The following is a 20,280-nucleotide window of genomic DNA, read 5'->3' as shown; positions in this document are numbered from 1 at the left end:
AAAGTAATAAAAGCCTCTTTCAAAGATTTCCAGAGCAAGGAGCATCTCAGTGAGTCTACAAGGTTCTCTAGATCATCACAGTGTAAGAACACTGAGAGATAAGCCAGCCTATAAAGGTAAATTACTTCTTTTTGCATCTGTGTTCATCGCTGATATGCTTGAAGAAGTTCTCAGGGAAGAATTTTCTTTCAACTCTGCTTCAGATGATTTATACCAAATCTAAGCGCTAACAGTAGAATTCGTAAAAGCTGACAAAATGAGCAATGGCAAGTCACTTAAACCCAGGTACAGAAGAATAAAATAGGTAAACTATATAGTTGTAAAGTAAAGCCTCTTATTTATAACAGCCCCAATACTACAGGAAGAATGAGCAACAAATATAATAGCTATTTTTAATAAGAGCTCCAGAGAACCGAGAATTCAAGTATGCACCAACAGAGCAGTATGCCAATATATTCCTCAGGCAAATTTGTAGAAACTACAGTGCAGAACAGAATTGGTGGACATGTGCATAAATAGAAAATGCTGAACAAGAAACACAGGTTTTGTAAAAAGAAATTTTTACTTCACAAAACTCCCCCACCGAGGGGATCAACAAGCATGTGGGGAGAGGAAATCCACATTAAATTATCAGTTTGGATTTCTGAAAACGTCGGTCCCTCACCAAAACACTAAAAGGAACTAAGCAAACAAAGGATAACAGGGATGAGCCTCGCAAAGAGGGAAAACAGGTCAAAAAGATGAGGTGGGGGAAAGGAAGGAATAAACAGTTCATTTTCTCAACAGAGGGAAGTCACCAGTGAAGTCCTGTATGGAAGAGTGATAAAGGCCCACATCATTTAACAACATATAAATGAGTTAAGAAATAAAGATTCATAGTGATAAACTCTGTTGTTGTTTTCCATACAATACTATAAATTATTCAGGGCAATAGAAACAAAAGCTGATTCCAAAGGTGAGACTAACCTGTCCAGACTTCTACAACAAAGATACCCATACTGGAGCTTGGGTTCTACCCTTCCCCTTACATTCAGCGTAGGAAGAGTTACAGTTATAGAATAATAAAATCATTTAGGTTGGAAAAGACCTTTAAGATCATCAAGTCCAACCATAAACCTAACCCTGCTAAGTCCACCACTAAACCATGTCCCTAAACGCCTCATCCACACGCCTTTTAAATACCTCCAGGGATAGCGACTCAACCATCTCCCTGGACCTCTCCTGGGGCAACTTGTGGCCATTTCCTCTTGTCCTGTCACTTGTCACTTGGAAGAAGAGACCAGCACCCATCTATCTACACACCCCTTGCAGGTAGTTGTAGAGAGCGATAAGGTCTCCCCTCAGCCTCCTCTTCTCCAGGCTGAACAACCCCAGCTCCCTCAGCCGCTCCTCATCAGACTTGTGCTCCAGACCCCTCACCAGCTTCGTCGCCCTTCTCTGGACACGCTCCAGCACCTCAATGTCCTTCTTGTAGTGAGGGGCCCAAAACTGAACACAGGATTCGAGGTGCGGCCTCACCAGAGCCGAGTACAGGGGCACGATCACCTCCCTGCTCCTGCTGGCCACACTATTTCTGATACAGGCCAGGATGCCGTTGGCCTTCTTGGCCACCGGGGCACACTGCTGGCTCATCTTCAGACGGCTGTCGATCAACACCCCCAGGTCCTTTTCTGCAGGGCAGCTTTCCAGCCACTCATCCCCAAGCCTGTAGCGTTGCATGGGGTTGTTGTGACTGAAGTGTAGGACTCGGCACTTGGCCTTTTTGAACTGCATACAATTGGCCTTGGCCCATCGATCCAGCCTGTCCAAGGATGAGTTCAGCTCATCTTAACCTAATTGCACAGGAAGTCAGATGTATCTCACCCTAGAAGTCTCTACATACATCCACTGATTGTGCACAGAGTCTATGGCAATGGGCTCGCAACTGGGTAGCTCCCAAGTTAGATGAGGAATCCCATGTTGAATGGCCAATGCATGAAAGCATGCATTAGGTGGCATAACACACACGGGAAAACACCACTAACTTTAATAAATTATTGGGTAACTAAACATTATAAGGAAAGGTTCTGGAGTTATATCGCCTCGACATTCAGTACCAACCAAAACAAAGATGAACATCAGAAAGAAAGAAATAGAGCATGCAACAGAGCAACATAAAAACATTGCCATAGCGTGCTTAAACCCTTAATATCGTGTGCAGTTCCTGTCACTGTTGCCCAAAATTCACTCCTCCCTGTTTTAAAAAAAGAAAGTCTATGCTGCCATTTTGGAGAGAGTAAGGTTGACTAAATGAACGTGACAGTTTCTGTAAAAAACAAACAAAGAAACCACCCCCAAAAACCCCTAGGGCTGCTGAGTTCAGAAGAGGGATATTGTGGGCGATTGTGGAAGCAACACAATCCAGAAACCTATTTCAACAGGTAGAATGGACGATACTGAATCAAGTTTGGATTCATCCACCAAAAAGTCCTCTAACACTACTCTAGCAAGCTTTGGGACTTCAAAGCCCCCTACAAATTCTCATGCCCCAGAACATGCAAAAGTCCCTCACTTTCACATCCAGTGAGTCATTCTGGTGGGCTTGAGGCCAATGCTTTGAGACATGGACAGGGCCAGTCTGCTCCTCAGGGGACGTGAGGCCTGAAGAGCATGCATGGAACAACTTCGCAAGGGAGCAAGGGTACATTTAACTAGATTGATGCAAGACTATGAATGATGAAGATTTACATGAATTTAAATTCCTTAGAAAAAATGAATTGTAAAAGTCCATTAAGAAGTAGCAAGCACTACAGTATCAGTGCTGACTTGGGTAATTCCTGGCCTTCACATCATCGTGAGCTGAGAAAAAGTGTTAAAAAAAATTAAAAAAAAAAAAAAAAAATCACTCCATCTTTGCACCGTTTTTCTACTTCCTCAAGCATCTGCTCTTGATCATAGTGGGAGACCATGTGCACTGCTGGCCCAACTCAGTACCTTTGGTCTTGCATGGATTTTATGTTTTTATTTCTCCACCGTGTAAATTCTTTTGACTATATTTGGGAGTTATACCAGGGAACTTACGAAAAAGAGCTATTGAAAAATCTACAACAAAACTAATTGTGTGATCTACTGCTGTTACAATTAAATCCAAATGTTATGGGAAAGCTAGTCACAACAGATTCTCCATTAAGTTCAAGCACCATTCACATAAGAGGAGTTCCTTGTTACAGATGCAATCTATCATGCTAGAAATAAACAGCAAGCCAGATAAGGAGGAAGTGGTGAAAAAGAGGTATCACTTTGTATGTCTCACTGGATTTCATAAACATACTTTCCCAAACAGTACTTTCAGATAGGGAAAAAGGGATGGGATCTTTCTAAGGGATTTCCACATTTCTGTGCTGGTAGGTTTTAATTTCCACAGCAGCAGATCTAAATCTAAATACGACAAATGGGTGAGGGATGTGCACAAAAAGCAAAAAGTATTTGGGTGACATTTAAGCTCTCCCCATAACAGAAGAGAGTCCCTTGCGGTTCATAATTCAGCAATGAAGAGGAACAAACCAACACACCAGAGGGCTAGGTTTTTCTGAAGAATTGTGTATGAGACATTGCATTGTGTGAATGTCACTGTTCAAATGTTACTTCAGGCAAAAAAAACAAACAAAAACCCCAATACAACCCAAAAAATCCTAGCTATGACTTTTGGTAGAGTATGAATTGGATTACTGAACTGAAGAGAGAAGAATTTCTTTTGTCCCTGAACAACTATTTCTCACCAGTCCAGCTAGAGTTCTCAAAGATTATGAAGCAGGGGAGTTTTAAAAGACATTTCCTATTGTTTAAATATGGTCTCACCTTTCAGCAAACAATTAAGTTTGTAAGACAAAATTCCAATTTTCAGTTCTCAAAATGTACTTAGAGGCTTTCTTTTGAAATATGAAAATAGTCACCTAACTCTTGCTTGAGCTGATAAACGACAATGCATTTTACAGCTGTTTTTAGTATGTTTTACATGAAGTTAAACATCAACGAAACCCACTTTCATCACTGAAGCATAAGAAAATAGCTGGCTTAGCACTTCTCTTTGTACAAGCAGGCAAAATGAGTTTGAGTTTTAATTCAGTCACTCTATTTTCATATTTATTTTCACAAGGTTTCACGTGTATAACACATGCTTTTAGTCTTGCTCTTACTAACCCTAATTCATGTTTATCAGTTACTGCACAAATTGCCTCCTGTGCACACCTTTTCAAATTACAACGTAGCCTATCACAACAGCATTCTGAAGAGGGAGCTAGAGCATTACGTATAGTGCTTTCTTTACCCAGAAGAATTCATACTAATTTGCAACTTTCAAACAAGACTTGTTCAAAAAAAAGAAAAAAAAAAAAAGAGATAGATAAAACCAGCTACCTAACTATCTCTGGTCCTTTTTAAGTGCAGAATCAGCCAATTAAAACCATTAACCAACCATCTACTGCTTTTACTCAGTGCAACTAGTTCATGATATAGTATGGCCTACTTACAGGAATTGAAAACAGTATTACTTTTATTACAAGACTCAAATCAAATGATAGCTAAAATCTCTATCATTTATATATTTCAAAACAAGCAGAACACATTTTATGTGTTCTATTATTTTCACCAGTTTTGAAATTCAATAAGTAGGTACTTTCAAATGGAAAAGCTGCTTGGAGCATCACAATACTTTTAAAAGCATAAAACTAAATACAGAGTGAGAATCATATTTGGTACGTGTGTATCAGGCTTCACAGTCTACTGGGAAAACATTCATCATCAACTCAAGTTACAGAAAAGCTAATTAAAACAGGGTGCTAGCAGAGCAACAATATTAGTCATCAGCAGAAGAGAAAAGTTAAGAATCTACAATATATTAAAAACCCACACACTTCCATAAACATGAGTTAATGGGACAATACACACAACACAGGAACTAAGACCACTCAGAAGCAGCTCTGCATAAGGAAAATATTTGCTAAATCAATTATTATTGCTAGGTAATAGGAACTGGGATTTTCTAAAATCCAGTCTTCACAACCGGATGGTTATTGGAAGGTATACAGCTCTGCTACCCTGGCTGGCTTTGGCACAGTTTTTAGACCTTAAGAGAAACAGAGATAGAAGCCAGATACGCTTTATAACATTTTTAAAACTTAATTTGTATATTGATCTGTGTTTGATCGTCAGTTGTTACTGAACTCAAACTGTTTATCAATTCATATTCCAGTCACCTATCCTCTCATCAAAGCTATTACTATAGCTCCAATAAAACACCAACAGTGTCTTCAAACAAGCAAAATAATGATAAATCTCCACTATTTTACCTAAGTGAGATATGTCATTTTTATTGTATATGTTATGAGGGGAGAGCCAAGTGTTGAAGGAACAAACACATCTATCTGTCGATATTTCTTTTTATTTATTTATTTTTAAAACTTTTCAACAAGTTCTCATTCTTATCTCTCTTAGAAGTGCACTCCATAAATTCAGTCTAGGACATTGCCTAGATTGAACAGTTGAAGGTAACTGCTTGAAATGTTATGACAGCAGGAAAATTTACCCATGGGAATTCTCCTAGCGGCTTTTGAGAAGGAATTTGAGGGTGAAAGAAGTGGAGAACACATTAATTTGATGTATAATCAGAAGCAAAGAAAGAAAATCTTTAAATCCAAACACTCCTAAATAGATGTGCATCTCTTATGGTATACACTTTAATAGGAGAAATTGCAAGACACTTCTCAAACTTGAAATCAAATGCTTAGGTTCTCATGTAAAACTGAAAACAATGTCTTACCTTGCCCCGAATTATATATTGCTTTCACAGATTTTTTCACCTTCTGTAGCGCAGTTCTGTCTTGATCCAATGCCTACAATAACAACAAATAAACAAACTTTAAATATTTACTTCATTGATCAGCAGAATACTCTGTAACATTTAAAAAGAAAGCCATAAAGTAAGTAGTTTCACAGGCTGGAAAAAACTGCAGACACAACATATTCAGCCCGCGGGAAGGTCTGAGATCATTCAACCCTTTCAAGATGAATTAAAGAACTGAACTGAAAACACTCAGAAGGCAGAGTAGAGTAGCAGTAACAGTGCTAAAAGAAAAACACTATTTTAGTTTTGCGAGGAACAAAGCATTTATTCAAATTGTAATATATTCTGACAAAAACCCAAGAAATAGTTAGTGGATACTTCTACTATAGCCCTATAGTTTCTACTACAAGTAAAATTGCTTGTTAATTAATTTCTATGGTTTTCCCACAGTAGTAGTCTTCCAACTATAGACACAGATCATCACACTAACCTCTTGCCCCAAACTCCACAACAGAGTTTTATAAATACAGAAGATGAAAAGTAGCAAATCAAAAGAAAAAGGACTAAAATCTGATTTTGTGCAACATAATATGACTGAAAGGAAATATTTGTAATACTCAAATATGCATTTTCAGGATTTCATAGTTCTGAATTTCAAATTTTCTGCAATAGTTTCAAAATCCAGAAGAAAACGTTATTAAGTAACGATGAATTTAGGATTATATTTTTAGGTACTTCCTTTTTTAAGCAACATAACTTCTCCCTATCCACTGGCAATCTGTTGTAAGAAACCAAATTAACATGAGAAAGAACTATTGTGATACAGCAAAAAATAAAATCAAAGTAAACATTAGTCTAGACTTGTGGAATTAAGAACCTTAAAAGCCACATACTGGTACTGTGCGCAGTGATCCAGTTAATTTCACTTAAGTGTGAGTTTTGGATATTGTGCATATTTAACATGTTGTACATGGTTCCCCCGCTATCCATGGAGAACGCACACAGAAATGTTTAAATAATTTCCTGTATCTTTTTCTCCCATTTAGATCACAGGCAACTTCCCACCACGTAAGTAAAGTTAGATCAATAATGTCAAGTTTTAATGAAGCTGGCAGTGTTTGCCATATTATAGTCACGTTCAAATCACTGAAGATTGGAGAATTTGTACTCAGAATTACTGTCAGGAGAGCAGCCCAACTGAGCCTGTCAGCTGTCGTAGACCACAAAGTTCGTGTTGCAGAGACCTTTGGGTAGCCGTATTATCCAAACAGCTTAAAGCTTGGAGCTCCTGTGGGTCTGATATCTGAAGACTGGCAGACCAAGGCAGAATGGCAGCTACTCCTAGACCAGGGTGTACCTCATCAGAGAGGGTCATCACCAGCATCACTACGAGACAGAACTTAACCAATAAGCAGAGCTTTTGCTGTCAAAGCTGAGATGATTGAAGTATATTGCACTGGACATTAAGAATCTCCAAAAAAACACAGCAGGAGCTCCAGGTCAACTAGAGCGTTAAGCACTGGAGATGGTCATACGTGAGGGTACCGCTTGTAGATAAGTTCAAAACGCTGAGTGTTTCGGTGTATGCACACTTACAGCGGGAACCCATATAGAGATAAACTAATTAATATATAACAGTTCTATTTTGGAGGGTCCCAATTTTAACCAAACAAAATGTTACAGTTGAACAATACATGAAAGTCTGTAACAAAAGAAAAAGTGTAGTGTTTCTGTTCTTTAACTGAAACCCAACATATTCTCAAATCACACAACTACTTCTGTGGTAGCTAAAACTAGAAAGTTCGGAACCACAGAATTTATATAAGTGCTTTTTAATCCTATTTATCTCTAGCTTTTCATTTGCAGCAGAACAATGGATTCAAACATTCAGAACTGCAAATATCATTATTTCTTTTGCTCCCCAGTAAAACAGTGGGTTTTACTTGACTTTCATCTTGCCAGAAAGAGTTAAAATTTTTAAATTCAATAAAATATTAAGAACTCTGTGTTCCTTTTCAAGACAGTGCACAGCAGGCGATTCTCCTGAGATTCCTTTGCAGACGCTGTCAAAAGTTTTTGCTTCTGCCTGCATGCTATGCCAGACAGTTGTTATCATACATTTCTACTGAAGTCCTCTCCATCTTCAGTGACCAGAAAAAAATAATGATTCACTTGTCTGTTGAGAGTTTGAACACAGGATACTATAAGAATTTTAAACCAATACTTTGGAAAAAAGACAACAGTTAACACTGATGAGATTCCAAGATAAAACTTAGTACAAAGTTCTAATATTGAAGCAAGCTGGAGACTCAGGAGGAGAAAACAGATACCAAAAAGCACAAGAAAGATGGTCCTTGTTCCTAACATTATCAATCTAGAAGACTAGGACAAATAGACTGGAAAAATCTTCCAAACTGCATCTGATACAGAATTAAATTTAATCACTAATGTGGGAGCAGGAGGGAAGGGAACATTCATTATTTTAAGAGAGCAATCACTGAGCAAGGCAATATACAGAGATGACATCCACTGCCTGAAGGAGCCAGTGATTTAAGTCAGAATGACATCACAGGCCAATTTTGTATTTTTATATTTGCAAATATGATCTTTACGTGAATTAGTTCTTCTTGGTCAAAAACTCTCTAAATAAAACAAATCCATGCACACTTATAACCATATACCAGGGCAGAGTGTAAAATGCCTACCACAGCAGGAACCAAACCCTATGTGGGATTCTAGGTATACAAAAACTGGTATCTAGGTTTCTTGGGGTGGTTTTGGGTGTGGTTTTTTGGTTGTTTGGTTTTGGTTTGTTTATTTTATATAACTGTAGGTAGTTTGTTTCCAAATATATTACATTACTCTTGAATGTCTTTCGCTAATAATTTTTAGCTGCATTAGCTGCAAAGGAAGTATGCTGCACTCAATACTCAATTCAATTATTATTCCAGAGTAATGTTTTAAGTATGTTAAACTAGAAAGGAAAAGCCTTGCTTTCCCCAGTTACGTGAAAGCATGCTTTTGCAGTATCTGTTTATTTTGTTTTCCAATATTTAGAATACTAAATATTTTTACTCCACATCTTAGAATACAAAAATCTCAGCTTCCAGTAAAAGTGACATACGTCTGTATTATTGAAAACTACAATGCCTTAGAGAACCAAGGAGTCTCTGTGACAATCTCTAGGTATTCAGATGTGTTCCTTCCTACCTTCCTACGTACTAAACTCTTCCTCATCACCACCCATTCCTGGAAAATGCTTCTTTCTTTGTTTCTGTGTTACTACCTCACAGGAGGCCTTTTTAACTTCCCTGGGAGAATGTTTTCTTACACTCTTATGTATTCCAAAAAGACAGATAATTTTCTAAAGGTACATGCAACACAGATTTGCTACCTCCTCGGCTGAACAAAGCCTTATTCTTAGAAATGGTCATCCTGGAGACAAGCTCCATCTTTCTTCAAATTAATACAAATTCAGTGTTCACAAAAAACCCTGAGACATATTAATGAAGAAATGAAGAAAAAAGCCCATATTTAATTTGCTTATATAAAATTAAACAAGGAAAGCTCCTTGCTTCTCATACTCTGCAAATTTGCTATGTATGATCTCTGAGATACGCCCTGTCAAGGTTTCATCTTCCTGCATTCCCTTATATTGCAGCTTATGCTCAAGAAGAAAACCTCTTGATCATCCAAGATCAGCTCTTCTAACTAATCAGTTTGGAATCCCCCAGACCGTCACCCCAGATTTTATCTCTCCTTTCTGCTAAAATTTAGCTACTTTGAACCTAGCCTGCAATTTCGAAGCACCAACTTAGTTCAAATCTGTACTACTGAAGAAAGCAGTGCCTCTTGTTCCACATACCAGAGCATTCGTGTTGCCGACACTGTGATCCAGTTCAGGAGCTGCTGTGGTGACCTCAGCTCCATGAAAACCAGGGGCTCCTTTTGAGCACTCCGGATTTTGCTCACCTTCCATCAGTGCATAGCACATTGATAGGAATTTGTACTTACAGCTACCATTTCACATTCAGAGGCAAGACTTCTCGCAGCACCCTCCCTCTTAAGGTGTACATCTACTGGTAGCTATTCATACCAATACAAAAAATGGAAAACTTGTCCACCTGAGGAAACAAAACCAAATTAATTTTGCAGTAGAGGGAGGCTGAATCCTCCCAATGGATCATTTCACTGATGTAGATCACTGGGTAGCTCCACGTACGCTTTTACCAGCATGACACAGCACACAAGCCAGTACCGGGTCATAGCCCACACCACAGTCCTCTCTGCTAGACGAGGCAGAGCCGTGCACTGCTGTTCACACAGACAGTCCCTCTCTTCAACCCTCTAGAACCTGACCTCTTCTCAGTAAATATTTCTATTTTTGGGCCGTGCTCTGTTTTAACAGCTACTAAATTTTAAACCAGAAATTATACTACTGTGCAGTGTGTAAAGTGAATTCTGGATTGCTATCTAGCTTTGATGTACTAAAAACTGCCAAACTCACATCTAGACAGACCACCAATTGTTTCTTTAGAACCTTGTGTCTTTTTATTCTGTATCGATATGTATATATTTGTACGCATGTGTGTGTTGTAAAAGTCTATATACTGGAGATCATACTGAAGAATATTTCGTGTACTTATTCCCAATGAACATGAAAAACTTGGTTTAAGCAACACAAAAATCTTCCTTTCTTGATTGATGTAGAACTACTATTGCAGAAACTAATCACAAAAATGTTTCATATACATATTAAATTTAGCTCTTTTAACTATCATCATCATCCTAGAGGCACACATTTGCACAAAGGATGCTACAGCCCCTTCAGCCCATAGATCTACTAAAACATCAAACATGTTTTGTGTACATTGCAAACATTTACAATTCAAAGAGGAATAAAAACCACCATTGATTTCTGTTTCAGCCTTACAATAATAAAGACAAGAGTGGCTCAAGACACTGACAATCACATTAATATGTCAGCATACATTATTAATCCCTTCAAGTAGATTACTACCCAGAAGAGATGCATTTTCCAACTGGAACAAACTCCTCATGCTCATATCAGAGGAGGTTTAGAATTTCACTCCATTTGTAGGAGGTTTGCCCTAAAAAATTCCATATCCTACCACTACTAAAACCCACCCACAAAAATAATACACCAAAACCCAGAAATGTTTTAAACAATTACAACACTTTTCATGAGACAAACCCATGACAAAAGCTTGAAGGCTATTAGAGCATGTACAGTCTATGTAATCATGACAAAAACACCTCCATGTATTTTAAGAAATTATTTTCTTATATTAAATAAACAATCCATGTGAAGTATAAAATATTTGCGGTTATACATACAAATGGGTATAATGAATGCTTGGTAGTCACATGCATGTATTGTCAGATACAAGATTAATTATTTCACAGAAAATGCATGGATGATATATTGGCTTCAAGGCTTAAGTTCTCAGCTGAGTTACATTAATACTTCTGAGTTTAGCTCATGTTGTGCACAAGGTACATTTAGAGACAACTGTTTCCAGATATGATGATGACACTGATCAGACTAATTTTCTAACTTCTGTTGTGTAGGAAATGCTGAAAAGCCCACAGCTTGTGACAACACTTGAAAACATCCAGCAACGGATACAAAATTTTGCCCACAGGTACAGGCTCTAAACCAGCTTCCGCTGGGTAGAAACTAATCTTGGTGATAAATGTCACAGAATGGGTTGGGTTGGAAAGGACCTTAAATATCACCTAGTCCAAGCCCCCTGGCACGGGCAGGGACATCTTTCACTAGAACAGGTTGCTCAAAGCCCCATTGAACCTGACCTTGAACACTGCCATTGATGGGGTATTCACAACTTCCCTGGGCATGATGGGGCATCCACAGCTTCTTAGTGCAAATATTCTTACCTTTACACTGGCAACAACATGCCTTGAACTAGTGATGACGGGCTGAACAGCTCTACTATCATTCGCTATATTCAAACTCACTTTGTTATACCAGTCAGCTTTGCTACTACTAATTATAAACCTAAGACAGCAAAACCAGTGAAGAAAACTTACCAGTTTTCATGTTACTGCAGCACAATTTTATCTATTTCTTAATCCAGCAGCAGATAATCACACTAGCATGATTAATGGAGTAAAACGTGGTTAAAGCTCAGAAACCAGCAAACCCATAGCCAGGCCCACAGCTCCTGAAGATACCTCTGTACGAGACTCCCAAGCTGCATGCACAACTTCTGCTAGCGTTAAAGATGCATAGCGCTAGCAAGTGGTTGCACGAACACAAATAGAACAGTTTTCCTACATGATAAATGCTTCTGTGTTTAAAAATAAGTAGTGCTGTTGCACTCTACTTTTTAGCAAGTCACGGCATATTATCAACCTTTTTTCCCCCCCGAGTTGATCCTTCTTGTCCACATTAGCAATCTGCTAGGTACCGCTTTAAAAGCACAAAGGGAATGATCTTAACTAAGAAATAGAAGCCTATTCTGTACCTGTGCTCTCGCAAACCCTTCCTTACGCTTTTTTCAAAGTCCAGTGGAAATACATTACTTTGAGGGTGAGTATTGGCTACCAAATATGACTATAAAAAAATATTTTTTTCCAGCATGACTGCAATATTCCATTTCAGAATTATTCTGTTCAGAGAGAAAAAGCAGGTATATTAATGCATTAAAATTGTTTTATGTTAAAAAAAAAATAAATTGAATTATGTCTATTTGTTCCAAGCTGCAGATTTCAAGAGTTTCGTTAGGTTAAAAAAAAAAAAAAGGGATTTCCACATTACAATATAGACCTTGAAGACTAGTACAGCATTCTAGGACACTGCTTACAGGTCAGTTTGGTTTTGTTACTGGAGAGTGCTATGACGACAGACTCAAAAAGACTTCATCTTACATCACATTAAACCTGTAACCACTATCACTTACTATGAAATTCAGAGCTACACTCAGATGACCGGCTAGGAGTCTACCATCTAGTCCTTCTTACAGTGTATAATGTAGACTCACACTATAAGATAATAACAAGAGGGAGAACAACAACAAACCTAGATGCATTCCAGAAAATAAGCACACATTCAATTTTTTTTGTTTGTTTGTTTTAAGGTGAAAGTTAAAAATGGAAATGAGAAATTTTACAGTATACAACAGGAGTTGTGTTTCTAATCATTATGATTAGACTTCGGCTAGAGATGATTTACAAAATGCACAAGAGGGGTTTTGAGTCTGCCCTTACAAAAGGAAAAAAAAAAAAAATCACAAGAGCATAATTTGGACTTGAAGCATTACTTTTGAATTTCAATGTCATGTTCTTTGATACAAACATATTCTCTGAACATATTTAATTTAGCAGGGGAAATTACAGAAAAGGAAACATGATAATCAGAATAGTCAATTCTAATATTTTAATAAAAGCCTCATCTAAAAACTTTTACTTTCTCCTACATTGTCTTCCATTCCTTTTGATCAACATGCAAAAATAGTTTTCTAACGTACATTTATGCTAAGATGTGCATCTCATCTTTACTGTGGTACAGAAAACCATCAGACCTCTAAAAACAATATAGGCCAAAAAAATCCAACCCATAAATATGTGCGTATTATGCAATGATATATATGCTTTAATTAACCGAATAATTCTATACACACACCTTAAGAGCAGAGTGAGATCTGCTTTCTCAATATGCAAGTAAAATAGAGCGAAATGAGAAGGGATATCCAACCTAAAGCAAAGACCTATAATCTAATTAGATTCCCTAGGGTTTATTTTGAAGACACTGCACACATTATGACCACTGGCAAGCTGGTTAAATCTAGAAAGGAATTTCTGACTTATGTACAAATGCATAAGCTATAGCAATCAATCAAGGGTGAAAGAAAAGGATATACTACCAACACTGAAATCCTACAGTGTAAAGGTAACCTTAATTTGCCCAAACTGTGTATATGACCTGACAAAGTCATTGGGACAACACAGAAGCTACCACTTCCCTTCCATAGGGAGGACACTTCAAATACAGTGCTGATTTGAAAGGTATTGTTTTAAAACCACAATGCAACTTACAAGAATTTAGCAGTAATTTCCAGTATGTTAGGAAACAGCAAGCAAAACTTTGCAAGCAAACTGCTACTTCACAGCATTATTTAACATAGTATTGTGTTTGGCAATAATAGTCCTATGGTATTTCTCTTTTAAGACGGTATTAGAGAAGAGATGCCCTTAGAGAATATTCTGTAAATTTTCTTAACAATATTAAGCTTCAGACATAATTTACAGCCAAGATCCTAAACATAACTAAATTACACTAGCAACAACTTTCTTTAAAGTACTCACTGTCCAATATAAAAATAGCTGCATTGTATCCCATTTAGAAAATGCAATTGATTTGTCTGATCACAGATTTAACTGAATATTGTTAATATAAATAGTGCCACATTTATAACGTAAGTATACAATTGTGCTACTAGCTGAACAATTAACTGTTTTATTAGGGAGTATTTAACTGCCAAAAAAACCCAATCCCAATTTTATGACACTTTTCAATTACATTGTTTAATTATCTTGGAAGACACTGTGAAGCAGCTCATGCAAATCAGCAGAACACAGAAGTTTTCAGGAAGGGAAAGGTCTTAGGAATAAGCTAGGAGAGACGTGACCGACTGAGGACCCGGAGCATCTAAAGCATTCCAATTCCACAGATTCAACAATAAAAACTAGTTAAAGATAACAACTTCCCTATATATGCAGTACTTAAGTAGAAGGTTCAAGTTCAGTGGAGGTAGAGAAGACCATGCACAGTCATTCTTCTCCTCCTCAAGCGAGGGCTTAAAACACTTTTGCTAACACTTGTGGTAAAGTCCCAGGCATACACCCACACTGAATATAAAATAATTGTGCAACAAACTCTGCCCTAGAATGTATTATTTCAGTGCATTTTTGTCAGATAAAACATAGGCTTTGTACATAACTCACATACAGTGAATCACAGACATAAGGGACCTTAAACACAGCAATAAGTATTAACTTCTTGGAAATCAATATTCTTGCTCTACAAATAGCAACAGCAGTTTATTCAATAAACAGCCAGATTCTAGCAGCAGCTATTGACTTTTAGTTTATTTCGCTTGGAAGTCAGAAAAAAAAAAAAAAAAAACAAATCTTCAAAATGCTCACAGTTTATCATTTCCTTGTGACATTAGATATTGTATGGAAAGTAGGTTTTCAGTCTGTTTACTCTTGTCTCCCCCTTTGGAAGAGGCATTCCTACATCCATACTTCAGGTAACTACTACTTATTTAAGGGGATTTAAAACACATGGGCCCCTGGACCTTGTTGTCTACAAGAAGCAGCAAGGAAGGTGAAAGTAGAATCAGCTTCAGTAAATCATCAAATAGTATTTCCTGCAAGGTTAGCTAGAATATGAATTAAAGCACTCAGGGCAAAACGAAGTTTGGAAATAACACTTTTGCATACAGGAAGAATCAGAAAACACCAGTGAGAAGGAAAATATTGTTGGGTCTGGGTTTCTTTATTTTCTGTTTTTTTGTTTTGTTTGTTTGTTTTTTTTTTTTAAACAGCAGTCTTAAAGCTGAAGAGGATATGTATCACTTCAAAAGAGTACAGGTTGGAAATATTCTTGTCTAAAATAAGGAATATAATTTATGATTCATGATAAAGAAAGGAATTTGGGAAAGCTAAAGAAAACCAAGACTGCTACCACAGGGTAACAAGGATGCATGGACAAAGCTGATCGTTACCATGTAGCTTTTCATTCTTGCATAATAAGTAAAATGGAAAATATAGGTCACACTTAAGCATACAACAAAGCAACGGCATAGTTTAAAACCCACCCAAAAGAAAGTATATTTAGTTGGAAACCAAGTTTTCCTATTTTAGTTCAACAATTTTTTTGCTTTAACTGCACAATCCCCGCCTTCCAAACACGAAATTAAGACTAATACTCAAATCATTAATTTATGGCATTTACCTTAAAGTTACCTTGGTTCTCAAAAACAATTTATTCATTTCAACTCACTCTAAAATTGTATTAGCTAATCCTAATGGATGCAGTTAGTGCTTAAGTAAAATTAACATATCAACATCAGTCTTAAAGATACTCAAGAAGCTCACATGATGAATGATTTTACATAAAAACTAGACAGACTGAGGTACTAGAACAATAGTAGATTCATAGGCTGCAGTATTTTAAAATTAAATAACAGAACAGCAGCTCTCACGAAGTTGCAAAGCAGCTGTGAACAGAACATAAACTTCTAAATTTATGCAACAGGATACTCTGTTGACAAACACCCTTAGACTTAGATGGTATGGGACATGAGACAATGTTATCACCAATAAATGTAGTATCTTTTCATCAACACTTTTACTTAGCCAGAAAGATACTTTCTTAATTTTTAAATCTCTGCAGCTTCTTCATTGTATTTTTAAATAAAAATTTAAAATCTCCAAATGCAATTTGATTCGGCAGAGGCATATGAATGAAGATGGATTTTTCTCCTTTTCCTTAGGAAATAACAACTGTTGCACTGTTTCAGATGTCTACAAAATACAATGGATGTCTTATAATATACACTAAATGTATGCATATGGTTAAAAGATTTGCTTTGGAATGCATAATGAATGTATAGAAAAAATGGTGAGTAATATGAAAATTTGAACAGGAAAGATGAAATGGTTAAGCAAGTGAAGGTTAAAACCAATAGCATTCCACATTCCAGCTGGTATATTATGACCAGAAGCAACAGGTCAACAAGCATCCCTGCAGGTTTTTGTGGAAAACTGGAATGGTCAGTTGCTTCACAGGACCTGAAAAAGATGGCTTTCCTGTTTCCCTCTGCCAACCACTCACTCCCACTACCTTCTCTGTACCAGCACACTAGTGTTCAGAAAACCACAAAGTCAAGAAATTAGACCAGATGAAAATTGCCCTTTTTGTTGCGTTATGGCCACTGCAAAGGAGGACAGCCACACACATGCTGGCTCTACCCCTTTCAGTGGATGCACAAATTTATACCAGAGTAAAACTGCTGTGTGACCATAACCAGAGAAGACAGATGATATTTAATATTTCAGCTACATTGAGATCTCTTCCATCCCAGCTGCATCCCTTGCAATCCTCCTACTTTTGAACTGTGAAGATACACTTTGAGACTGTAAAACTTGGATCCTTAGAAACCACCTCTGTGAAAAAGCAGCAATGTTTATGCACGTAGGAGTTAAATTCCATTTTCTCCTTTGCCAGCAGGGGTGACTCAGGCTACAGATTTGCTTTTTTAATCTCACCTTCTTTCTCTTGATTTTAAAATGGTTATGTCCCTCAGAAACTCAGTCAACTATTTAAACTGCAGTAACTTCCCAAGGGCAGACTTAGGTCTGTTCAGGACACTGGTTGAGAGGGTCCCTTGGGAGACGGTCCTGAAGGGCAAAGGGGCCCAGGAAGGCTGGACCTTCTTCAAGAAGGAAATCTTAAAGGCGCAGGAGCAGGCAGTCCCCATGTGCCGTAAGAAGAGCTGGCGGGGAAGATGACCGGCCTGGCTGAATGGGGAGCTTTTGCTGGGACTCAGGAAAAAAAGGAGAGTTTATCACCTTTGGAAGAAGGGGCAGGCAACTGAAGAAGAGTACAAGGATCTTGTTAGGTCATGCAGAGAGGGAATTAGAAAGGCAAAAGCCCAGCTAGAGCTCAATCTGGCCACAGTCATAAGGGATAACAAAAAGTGTTTTTACAACTCTATTAACAACAAAAAGAGAGCCAAGGAGAATCTCCATCCTTTACTGGATGTGGAAGGGAACATTGTCACCAAGGATGAGGAAAAAGCTGAGGTACTTAACGCCGCCTTTGCCTCAGTCTTTAATAGCCAGACCAGGTATCCTCAGGGTATCCAGCTCCCTGAGCCAGAAGACCGGGGTGGAGAGCAAAATAAACTCCTCATGATCCAGGAGGAAGCCGTTTACAACCTGCTATGCCACCTGGATGCTCACAAGCCTATGGGGCCTGATGGCATCCACCCAAGGGTGCTCAGGGAGATGGTGGAGGGGCTTGCCAAGCCACTCTCCATCATTTATCAACAGGGGAGGTCCCAGATCACTGGAGGCTTGACAACATGACGCCCATCTACAAGAAGGGCCGGAAGGAGGATGCGGGGAACTACAGGCCTGTCAGCCTGACCTCGGTGCCGGGGAAGATTATGGAGAGGTTCGTCTTGAGGACAATCACAAGGCACGTGCAGGACAACCAAGGGATCAGGCCCAGCCAGCACGGGTTCATGAAAGGCAGGTCCTGCTTGACCAACCTGATCTCCTATGACCAGGTGACCCACCCAGTGGATGAGGGAAAGGCTGTCGATGTTGTCTACCTGCACTTCAGTAAAGCCTTCGACACTGTCTCCCACAGTATTCTCCTGGAGAAGCTGGTGACTCGTGGCTCAGACAGGTGCACCCTTTGCTGGCTAAAAAACTGGCTGGATGGCCGAGCCCAGAGAGTTGTGGTGAATGGGGTGAAATCCAGCTGGTGGCCGGTCACAAGCGGAGTCCCCCAGGGCTCAGTTTTGGGGCCGGTCTTGTTTCATATATTTACCGATGATCTGGATGAGGGAATTGAGTGCACCCTCAGCAAGTTTGCAGATGACACCAAGTCGGGAGGGAGTGTTGATCTGCTCGAGGGTCGGAAGGCTCTGCAGAGAGATCTGGACAGGCTGGATCGATGGGCCCAGGCCAATTGTATGAGGTTCAACAAGGTCAAGTGCCAGGTCCTGCACTTGGGTCACAACAACCCCAGGCAACGCTACAGGCTTGGGGACAAGTGGCTGGAAAGCTGCCCCGCAGAAAAGGACCTGGGGGTGTTGATTGACAGCCAGCTGAATATGAGCCAGCAGTGTGCCCAGGTGGCCAAGAAGGCCAACGGCATCCTGGCCTGTATCAGAAATAGTGTGGTCAGCAGGAGCAGGGAAGTGATCGTGCCCCTGTACTCGGCTCTGTTGACGCCGCACCTCGAATGCTGTGTTCAGTTTTGGGCCCCTCACTACAAGAAGGACATTGAGGTGCTCGAGCGTGTCCAGAGAAGGGCGACAAAGCTGGTGAGGGGTCTGGAGCACAAGTCTTATGAGGAGCAGCTGAGGGAACTGGGGTTGTTCAGTCTGTAGAAGAGGAGGCTGAGGGGAGACCTTATCGCTCTCTACAATTACCTCAAAGGGGGTTGCAGAGAGGTGGGTGTTGGTCTCTTCTCCCAAGTGACTAGTGATAGGACAAGAGGAAATGGCCTCAAGTTGCGCAGGGGAGGTTTAGGCTGGATGTTAGGAAAAATTTCTTTACTGAGAGAGTGGTCAAGCATTGGAACAGGCTGGCCAGGGAGGTGGTGGAGTAACCATCTCTGGAGGTTTTCAAAAAACTTGTAGAGGTGGCATTGCAGGACATGGTTTAGTGGGTATGGTGGTGTTGGGTTGATGGTTGGACTTGATGATCTTACAGGTCTTTTCCAACCTTAATGATTCTGTGATTCTGTGAACTAAATGGAGTTCCTTATCCCTTTTCTCATGATCTTCACAAGTGTGTAAAACATTGCTAAAGCACAGGCTGAAGTTTTATATTTGCAGTTTTAGAGAATTACTGCATTTGATGATACCAGTCAAACAAAATCTGAAAAGCACTTAATGCAACTTTCAGTGTGCTGTATTACTAGCTCTCTAGTAACCTAGTTTAAATACCTCCTGCTACTTTTATAAGACCACTTATCCCCTACACCAGATATCACTCCAAGCACTCCAACACTTCCTCTCAGCATGCTTCTCACTGAAGGCATTATTTAGTAAAGGTGAATTTAGTTCTAAAGGCCAAAACTGGTTAGAGAACTAAACAGAAAGACAACACTAAGTGGTGCAACAGAAGTTGTAGGAAATTGACAGTAGCTTTTCCAAACATACTTTACCTTTTCCTTTCACTGAGCAGCCCCTTCAAAAATCCCACCTATTCCTCCTTATTACCTGAGACAGTAGGTGCAACCCTTCAGATCTCTGCAGAGCAGCTACAGCAGGCACAAGCTGCATCTCTGGAGAAGAGCCTATGGCAAGACAGAAGCCAAGGACCCTGCCTGACCTCACAGGCCTACAAAAATCCCAAATGGCAAAGAGGGGTGAATACCCAACAGCTGACACAGTCTATTCTGACACAAAGGGCAGAGGACTTTAAACAAACCAGCAGGTAGCAGATTCAAAATAAAAACTAAAAAATGGAAAGGCATAGTGCTTTGCACCACATATGGTAAGCTGTGGAACTCCTTGAGGATCCTACAATTTTATGTACTTAAAAAAAACAAAAGAAAAAAGGGATAAAGTCATGGAAGAGAAATTCAGCATGGCTATGAAATATAAATTTAATACCTTTGTCCTGCCATACCCTGAGCCGCAAGTTATTGGAGACTGGGAGACCAT

General features: G+C 39.1%; 1 protein-coding gene across 6 annotated transcripts in view; it reads right to left on the bottom strand.

Moving 5' to 3' along the window:
* The window catches only part of ASAP1 (ArfGAP with SH3 domain, ankyrin repeat and PH domain 1), a 131,245-nt gene that overhangs the window by 78,621 nt on the left and 32,344 nt on the right, over positions 1–20,280 (bottom strand). For all 6 annotated transcript variants that reach the window (XM_059815679.1, XM_059815681.1, XM_059815683.1 and 3 more), the window contains one exon: positions 5,798–5,870. In XM_059815679.1, the coding sequence (XP_059671662.1) occupies positions 5,798–5,870 (73 nt within the window). The remainder of the gene's footprint in view (positions 1–5,797; positions 5,871–20,280) is intronic.

This window comes from Gavia stellata, chromosome 3 (genome assembly GCF_030936135.1).
Source record: "Gavia stellata isolate bGavSte3 chromosome 3, bGavSte3.hap2, whole genome shotgun sequence".
NCBI lineage: Eukaryota > Metazoa > Chordata > Aves > Gaviiformes > Gaviidae > Gavia > Gavia stellata.
The sequence above is the reverse complement of the archived record's forward strand: the minus strand, read 5'-3'. Positions and strand labels throughout refer to the sequence as shown.